Genomic DNA, 9,434 nt, shown 5'->3' with positions numbered 1-9,434 from the left:
TTGGAACAGTGCATTTTGAGTTTTGTTAAAAATAAATAAATCAGTTATCATTAGGAGATTTGTTCAATAAAATTTGAATTATACTCTAACAGTTTATGACTTGAAAATTATACTGACTGTCATTTGCATCGACTATTTAGGACAATCTGAGAAAAATATAATTTGCATAATAATTTGGAATGCGGTGTATAAATTCTTCTTTCTTCAGTCCCATATATCCCTTCATTCAAACAACTTCAAACACTGACAACAAACCCATTCATAAAACAAACCTACTCCTTTTCATGCAAACCCCCTTCTACCTAAGGTCCTAAGAGATGGTGTTACCCAAGTATGGTTCACAAAGGGCATCAAGACATTTGGGGACTTGTACAAAGATGGGGCCTTAGAGTCATTTGAAGATCTTACAGAGAAATACAGCCTTGACAAAAGACACTTCTTCAAGTTCCTACAACTCTGGCATTATATTCAATCAGAACAGGGGGCAGACTTTTGCCCATCACAGCACAACCCTTGGATAATGTATTGAATAACAAAAAAGAACTCAAGGGGTTTATATCTCACATGTACAATGGCATTAACAGTCTGTTAGGAAAAGAGGGGCCGAAGGTTAGGGAAAAATGGGAGGCTGACTTATCTCACAACTTTGAAGATGATGATTGGACCGAGCTATGTGGAAAGGTCCAACGCTTTTCCTATAATAGTAAACACATATTAACTTAATACAATCTGATACATAGAATTTATTATACCCCAGAAAGGCTGCATAATATAAGTCAGACAATCTCCCAATACTGTCCAAGGTGTAAATCTGAAATTGGTTCTCTTATTCACATGTTCTGGTCTTGTTCACAATTGTCCAACTACTGGGAAACAATACTTAGAACCATATCCAAAGTAGTTAAAATAAACATCCCACCTGAACCAAGGTTAACCTGCTAGGGGACACTTCAATGCTGCCTGTCAGGGGCGACAAAATCAGGTTCATAAGAATAGCTTTGATAAAAGCCAATAAATGCATAGCTCTTAATTGGAAAAGTGAAAAACCACCTTCACCCTCTCTTTGGCTTAATGAACTAACCTCCTGTATCCCCAGCGAGAAAAGAATGTATAATCTAAAACAAAGGCCGGACATATTTGAGGGAGTATGGGGTAATCTGATTGAACATCTGAATACAGCAGATATAGAAGACTGAAGTGTGATACCAAAAAGAGACATAGTTGCTGACGAGCAAATCTAAGTACTATTATTTTTATTTTTTACTTTTTTCTCTCCATTTGTGACATTACCTGTACATTTCTGTAGTCTTTAAATTAGTTTTCATTTATTTATGGGTTTATTTATATTTTGTTTTGTTATTTATTATCTGTTTGTTTCATTATACTATTATTTCTTGCTTGTGCTTTCTATAAATATATTATGTACCAGTAATGGGAAATGGGGGGAGGGATTGGGAGGGGGTTCAGGGTAAAAGAAGATGTTTACAATGTATATTATGTTATGTTATGTATGAATATGGAAAAACTCAATAAACAGAATGTTAAAAAAAAAAGAAAAACAATTGATCAAGGAAAATCTGAACTCAATAAGGTACTAAATGTTTTCCTAAAGCTCTAATCCGCATCTGGTGGCCTTCTTGAATTTCCCTCGGGATAAATAAAGTATCTATCTATCTATGTATCATCAGCAGATTATATTATATTATATTATATTATATTATATTATATTATATTATATTTCCTTGGTTATATTCACTTTTGTCTCTAAAACATATTATATTAATTATATATTTTATATACATACATAAGTTAATACGTGCCTCGTTTACCTGTTCCGTGTAACGTTAACTTCCCCCCCTGCCTGTTTGTACAGTAACGTTACTATAGTATTCGCAACAGAAAAAGAAAAACATAGTGGCAAAATAAATAAATAAAAAAACTACAACTCCCATCGCGCACTGGGCCTCAGTCGCGTAGGTGTTTCCGGTGTCTTATGACATTTTACTTCCTTCCACACAGACCGACACGAACAAATCGAGAAAGAAGACGTCGCTAACTTTTAAACGCTGTCGTCAACAGTCGCCTTCTGAGCGCAGTTCTCGGTTAGTTTCCGTCTTAAAATGGCCGCCATGTTGCGAGTGGTGTCTGAGAACTAAAGAATAGTTGAAAACGTAGACCATAACGCGTAGGCCTCCGAAGAAAGTTTGGTCGAGGGCCTGTAAACAACATGTCCTCCGCCTCGCAGTCTTCCTCTAGACGGCAATGGTGCTACCTCTGCGATTTGCCCAAGATGCCCTGGGCCATGCTGTGGGAGTTCAGCGAGGCTGTGTGCAGGGGATGTGTCAACTACGACGGGGCAGACAGAATAGAGCTCCTCATTGAAACTGCCAGGCAACTGAAGAGCACGCACGGAGTTTTAGACGGCAGGTCTCCCGGTCCACAGCAGGGAAAACCCAGCTCGGCCGGGCCCATTGAAGCAGGGCGGCAGCATGGAGAGCGTATAGATAGGGGGAGGGGTGAGTATGGGGTGTCTTCTCGCCTCCCCAATGGCCTGCACAGAGCTGAAGATGTGGCCTTGTCAGAGGGTAGCAGACAGAGCCCAAACACCCGTCGGGCTATAGTTGGAGCAGTTCCTAATCTTCATGGCACCATATCTCATGCATTGATAGCTCAGGGGTTAGTAGCAGCTCCTCACGGGCTTTTGGCCCCGTTATCAGGCTCCAGGGCTGGAGGCACTCCTATTGCAGTCTCAGCTGGCCCCATAATGAGTGAGGCTGGCAGAAGGCAGGCTGTGTCCCTGGGTGTGGGAGCTAGCACCTCTGCTGTGGTGGGTATAGATGCAGCAGTGTGGAGGAACAATGAAGTGATGGCCGAACTGAATGAGGTGGCTCGCAGCAGGGTTGAAGGCTGGCCAAACCGTCCCAAAGCAGTCCGGGATGTTCTTGTAGCTCTCAGCAGCTGTGTCCCCTTTAATGTGCGCTTCAGGAAAGACCATACCCTGATGGGTCGTGTTCTGGCCTTTGATGCCTGCGCAACTCCAGAGTTTGAGCTGAAGGTGTTTGTGGAGTATCCGGCCGGCTCTGGAATGATCTTCTCAGGAGTCCCAGACCTGGTCAGGCAGATGTTCCGGGACTCGGCCAAAGATGCAGGTAAAGCGGTGAACTCTGGCCTGCGCTATGTGGAATATGAGAAGCGGCAAGGCACAGGAGATTGGCGCGGGCTGTCTGAGCTGCTGAATGATGGTGTGCGTATGTTTAAAGAGCCCCCGATCCCAGAGGTTTTGCCACAGCCAGATGCAGGGTTGCCTATGGCAGCCGCTGGACGCCCTGTGCCAGCGAAGAGCACGACCCGCCGTCGCAAAGCTTCTCCAGGCTCTGAGAATGGAGAGAGCGAAGGGAGGCCGGATCACCCGTCGAGAGAGCCCTGGCCCAGAGGCGCTTACTCCGGCATGGAACCTCTTCCTGGCATGGCCGCCCCTCAAGAGGGCCCACCCCGTTTACACAGCCAGCCCTCACCCATCTCAGCGCTCATGGGAGTTGCAGACAGCCTGAGCTCCAGCCAGATGGCCCGAGATAGCCCCAGCATGTCCGCAGCCCACTCTTCAGCCGGGCGCCCCACCAGCAGCAGCCCCTCCACCGCCTCCACCTCAGTCTCCCAGGCATCCTTGGGGCAGGGTTTGACCGCAGTGGGGCCGAGCAGCAACGCCAGCGCCGGGGAGAGCTCAAGCAGCGCCCAGGGCACCCTGCTCTGCTGCACCCTCTGCCGAGAGCGCTTGGAGGACACACATTTTGTCCAGTGTCCCTCTGTACCGCACCACAAGTTCTGCTTCCCCTGTACCAGAGGGTTCATCCGGAGCCAAGGTCAAGGCGGGGAGGTGTACTGCCCCAGCGGAGAGCGCTGTCCCCTGGCTGGATCCACTGTGCCTTGGGCCTTCATGCAGGGAGAAATCTCAACCATCCTGGCCGGAGACGGAGATGTGACAGTAAAGAAGGAGAACGACCCTTGACATCTCCATGCTGTTGTGGTGAATGGTAAGACATCTGCTGTCCCGAGAGGCTCGGTTCTGATTTCACCCTTTCATAATCAGCTGATACATAAAACCGTCTGAACTGACTAAAGTATCAGTCCGCAGTGAGAGAGGATTCAGTAAATTAGAGTTGCAAATGAGAATCAGTTTTATCAGCAGTGATAATGTTTCTTATTTCATTTGTTCTCATTATTCAGCAGCTGGAAATTACACAGTGGAACTGAGTGTAGCTGACTTGTAAAGCAAGCCTTTAGTTTTCAGGTCATCTTTTAATCATGGTTAAATCAGTATTCATAATTGACGTGCTCTTATCTTCCCTCTATCTTCCAGACTATACAAAAGAATGTACAAAGGTGAATACATCATTGGCAGGAGTGCGGGCAGATTATAGCTGCTATCAGAAGAGGAGCCATGTACTGTATATAGTCACTGAGACGGAAAGATGATACATATAAATAGCATCATTATCACAATGATTAGTATTAACACAACACACTGTGACCTATGCAGGCTCCTGTAGAATAAGTGTCTCTTGGTGACACTCATAATGGCTGTAGAGTGAAATTAGAGGAGGAGAAGTAAGTAACTTTAGCTCATCAGCTCGCTCACACTGTAACTCATGTGAGAAATTCTTCCTTTGCGTTATGTTTACACTGCGGGTGTGTGTGTGACACTGTGTGTGTGTGTGTGTGTGTGTGTGACACTGCAGTGATGCCACACTCATTCTCCTGTGCAATGTGTCAACCTGCCTAAAGCACATTACACTTTGTATAATTGACAGGATTCTTTCAGCCGACACAAACGAAGCTGTGTTCTGTCATGGTTTGGAGACTTCTACAGTTTGAAGCTGATTTAGAGATCAGATTTAGAGATGAGAAGTGTGGCATCACCATCTGTTTTAAAAATTCAAAAAATAACTGAAATGCCACAGGATAAAATAACTATTAATACAGTGTCATCAACTTACCACTGTACTTATTGACACTACTTTAATATTAGACCGTTTGTTCTTTTTAGGACCCTCTTAATTAGGGCTGTACAATTAATCACAATGTTATTGAAATTGCAGTATGGTCAGATCACAAAGGCTGCAATGCTTTGATAAAGGTAAAATGTGTGACAAACAGCATTATAATGAAGCACTGTAGTGCTGCAGAGATTCCCTGGCCTCAAAAGCAAAAGTCACATCAAGCTTTTAACAGTTTTTTTTTTCTGTGAAAATAAAAAATGTTATGACTACAAAAATAGTTCTTCCCACTAATCGTGATATATATCGTCATCACAGTATCCATCAAAATAGTAAATGTTTGACCATATCATGCGACCCTATTCCTAATACACTATATGATGCAAATGAATACCTGTTGGAGTCAAAAGACGACACAGCCAGTAGTTACGATAAGGCCTACAGTTAAAATACATGAATTCACAAACGTACGTTTGTGTACTCAGCTGTAATAATTATTTATGGTAATATAATTTAGCAAGTAAATTAACCCGGACCCAGATTAGAGTCACAAATTGAATGGATGGCCAATCTAATGAATTATTGTCTGGAATTAATGAACAATGCCTATTCTGAGTGGATGCTCCCTAGCTACTGTAGCAGCAGTCCTAAAGAATGTCACTGTGCCGTTAGAAAAGAAAGTTACCCTTCTGTTTGTGTTTATGTTCTCACACATATTTTCTTCTCTTTCCACAGTGGATCAAACACTTTGAAAGCACTTCCCTATTATCTCAAGCAGAGGTCAACTTTGGCTGCAGTTCATCATGTGTGCCTCTGAGAAGAGAATAACTCTGAACCCCAGGAGGACAGCTACACAAACACCGTTACTAAAGACACAACAAGACTCACTTTTGAGAAGAGGGACATGTCCACGTGTCAGGGCTGGGCTCACCTGTGAAGGCTGGGCTGCTACATCACATCTGAATGTTGAGTCCTGACCAAATCCCCCCCCCCTTCTTTGTGCAGGGGCCTCTCATCAGGCCTAATTTTCAGAGCCCAGGATAGAAAGCACACACTTGTTTTAAGAATGACAATCCATTTTGTCCTTCGTTTGTTTTTGTTTTATACGTTGCATACTGTCCTACACAGGTGGATCACGGCGATGTTGATAGATGGTTTGACAGAATCATGCAATTCTTGGAAAAACAAATGAATGTTCCAAACGTGGCAAAACCATTTGGTCCTTAAAGCCAAGGATTGAAAAAAATGTAATCCCACAATATGTCTCTTAGGTAATCTCCTTATATTGTATGTCAAAAATGTGAATTTACTTTCAATATGGCTATGTAATTTCTATTTTTGATACAATACAAATTTATATGTATTTGTTTATAGTGATAAGAAGACCAAAGATGGCTTCATGCTCAATGTAATTTTATTGTATTGTAGCTGTGTATGCTGTATTCACTGATAACCTTGGCATCAGTCACTAATTTGTTCATCTATCACAGAAGTAAGCTTGTTTTGTCTATTTACTTTTTGAATTATATGTATGGTAAGATAATTAGCACCACAATCTTCAATGGTTAACCCACATATTCATGTGATCTTAACAGGTCAATTCTACAATAAATGACAAAATAGTCATTAGTTATAGCTCGTTTATTCTATCAACCTCAAATGTATAGCACATTGTTGAAACTGACATTTTTATAAAATTATTTTGACAAAAACATGAAAAACCCACACTAGATATTGTATAAGCCCTTGGAAATGCATCAATATGCACAGAATTAGCATCTTATCCCTTGAACCACAGTTTTGTAAACACTGCTTGTGGAGTGCAAAATTAATTTGTCATCACCCATTCTAAATATAAAATACACGACTTGATTAAGTACACTGCACCAAAACATACAAAAATATATATTGTTTACACCACAACCCTACTAATAAGCTAATATCAAACAATACATTGTTGATCTGTAAACATGTACACAACAGTGGCGTAAATCCTTTGTCTTTACATGTGGTTCCATTTCTAACCTTACACCTGGTCTTAAAATGTGAGCTGTATCCAGACACATTATTCAGATCAATTACAAACGCACATTAATGCAAGGTGTAAATGCGTCATGATCAGATCTGCCTGATCACATCAGGATGTGGTCTGGCTCATTATTTTCACACATTACCTTAGGTAGGTCTAAACATATTCTGTACACAACTTAACGAATACAGATATTTGTTTTAACATAAAATATAGGTTGTTCAAATTTATGGAGAGACACAGCTCTGATTATGGATTACACATCTATTCTGTGCCAGGAGGCCCAAAAGATGCGTTATTCAACAAAACTGCATGAAACATAAAAGGAAAATGAACAGTAAGACATAACTTGCAATTATCTGTGCAGCTGATCTGCTGTTAACAGATTACAAGGGGAAGGGCAAATAATTAAGAATTTGTTGTAGATAAACAGATCTCAATGAAGATAACGCATTAGAAACATCCGGTGGAAATGCAAAGGCAACACCGGATCGTTATTATCTGGATAATGTGTCCGGATACGGATCACATTTTAATACCAGGTGTAACTGGGGTGACAGTCACTCCACTTATTCAATTAAAAGATATCAGGGTAAGTGGTGGTGTGACGGGTCCTGGAACATCACATGGCTCAGATAGGGCACCCGCTGTCCCCCAGGGCCTCCTGTGCTGCCTTCAGGGTCTCTCTCTTCACACATTTCCAGTAGCCAGAGAAGCCGTTCTGATGCTGCACCTGAAGGGACAACCATTCCATCACAGCTAACAGCACTGCGATTCACTGTGACATTCAAAATGCACCCTGAGAGCAGTCTGTAGCTAGGTATATGAAGATATCAGGATTTACATCTTTGCAGACAGTTGGCCATGCTAAAATCAAAGGAGCATAAATGCTGACTGCTGGTTGTGTATGAATGAAAACTCAATCTCAGTCTGTACAACCAAAGGGATACAAATGGACCCATACTTTCAAAGGTCCAAGACCCACCTTTTTCACAGCAGCCATTTTGATATGAAATAGTAGGGTAAACACAGGTGTTAACAATGACACTAATTTCAGGTTCAGTTCAATTTATAGCAGCACCCTGACCTACATGGAACACAACCTGAATTAGTATCATTGGCATCACCTGTATTTATGTCCATGTCAAAATGGCCGCTGTGAAAAAGGTCTATTAGGGCGGTGAGAGCATGTACTGATTAATGCTCAAACACCAGACACTTGCCTACAGTGTGTTTTCTTTCATATCATCAGCAGTCGATTGGTGACTAATCAGATGACTTGTTAGAGAAATAGTTCCACGTTAAATAAACAAGATATAAGCAGAGGTGCTGGTAGAACTATTGCGTTGAGATTTTTGGCAGAAATTAAAACACAATATAAAAAGGTAAAGATGGATAGACTCACCTTCAGCCCTCGCAGGACTCTGTCGTTCATCACTCCCATGAACTCCTTATGGCTCAGGCAGTTGTCTCCGTCCATATCGAAGAGTTTAAATACAGTGTCCAACACACTCTCAGACAGATTGTGGCCCGTGGCGATACTCACAGCTCGCTTGAACTGGGCTGCAATGAGAGGAGGGGAAAATGTAGTCATCTACTGTATAGTGTTTATTGAAAACAGCTGATTCTAACCAACAGAGAGGAGTTACCCATTCCAACAGGACGGTTGGCTCCAGTCACTAGCTTCATTGAAAAGGCAAAGTCCTCCAGATTGTTGGTGAAGAGATAGAAGGCTTTGAACTCATCAAATGTGATACTCTGCAAGACAAAACGTCTCACTTCACTTTTGTGCTACACTGAACGACAGTTTCACTGTTTGTTTCTTTGTGTTTCTTTACCTGGCCAGCAGGAATCCTCTTCCTCATGTTTTCCCAGTAAACTTCATTGTCTTCTTCGTTGGTGTAGTGTAGCAGCCACTCAGCAAAGTCCTCCCTTCGCATGGTGCCCATACCTTTGGAGAACTGCAGGAACTCCATCTCCTGGACCTCAGCCTGCAGGTCCTCCATGAACCTGAACAACAGAAAGGCTTTACAGGGAATCTGATGCTCCGAGACGGAAACGCAACTTTATATCAAACTTTAAAAAATAAAAAAATAAAAATGTGTGTATATATATATATATATACAAAACTTATCATGCTAATTCAAACCTTATCTGGTGCTGTAAATATTTACAACCAAAAGTTTAACACAAAAAGTCAACTTCAACTTTTCTCTACAACCTTTAATTATATTTTATCTGACATCTGTCCTACAAAGTGGCTATAATAATACTCTATGTAGTGTACAGTAAGAATTTTAGAAAGATTAAAATGCAACAACTGACTGCAGAGCTGACTTAAAACCATGTGTTTTCCCTGTTACATCCTAAATGTCGACTGATACACACACTTATCACATTACTGTGGTCAC

At 41.8% G+C, this 9,434-nt stretch overlaps 2 protein-coding genes across 2 annotated transcripts in view; one reads left to right on the top strand and one right to left on the bottom strand.

Moving 5' to 3' along the window:
• The first annotated feature begins 1,991 nt into the window (after nt 1-1,991).
• On the top strand, nt 1,992-6,620 carry LOC118331202 (interferon regulatory factor 2-binding protein 1-like). The gene is made up of 2 exons (XM_035665996.1): nt 1,992-4,031; nt 5,730-6,620. Exon 1 carries the CDS (start codon nt 2,228-2,230, stop codon nt 4,004-4,006), a length of 1,779 nt encoding a protein of 592 aa, XP_035521889.1. The 5' UTR covers nt 1,992-2,227; the 3' UTR covers nt 4,007-4,031; nt 5,730-6,620.
• The window catches only part of micu2 (mitochondrial calcium uptake 2), a 6,379-nt gene continuing 3,562 nt past the window's right edge, over nt 6,618-9,434 (bottom strand). The window contains exons 9-12 of the mRNA XM_035665997.1: nt 8,862-9,033; nt 8,673-8,781; nt 8,429-8,586; nt 6,618-7,756 (exon numbers count right to left, since the gene is read on the bottom strand). Of these exons, the coding sequence (XP_035521890.1) occupies nt 7,655-7,756; nt 8,429-8,586; nt 8,673-8,781; nt 8,862-9,033 (541 nt within the window). The 3' untranslated portion in view covers nt 6,618-7,654. The remainder of the gene's footprint in view (nt 7,757-8,428; nt 8,587-8,672; nt 8,782-8,861; nt 9,034-9,434) is intronic.

Source organism: Morone saxatilis, unplaced genomic scaffold, assembly GCF_004916995.1.
Source record: "Morone saxatilis isolate NCDOM2014 unplaced genomic scaffold, NCSU_SB_2.0 Contig20, whole genome shotgun sequence".
In the NCBI taxonomy this organism is placed as follows: domain Eukaryota; kingdom Metazoa; phylum Chordata; class Actinopteri; family Moronidae; genus Morone; species Morone saxatilis.
Note: the sequence above shows the minus strand (reverse complement) of the source record. Positions and strands in the feature narration are given on the sequence as shown.

Coding starts and splice junctions, on each gene's coding strand:
- LOC118331202 (XM_035665996.1), top strand. CDS start 2,228: ATGTCCTCCGCCTCGCAGTCTTCCTCTAGACGGCAATGGTGCTACCTC.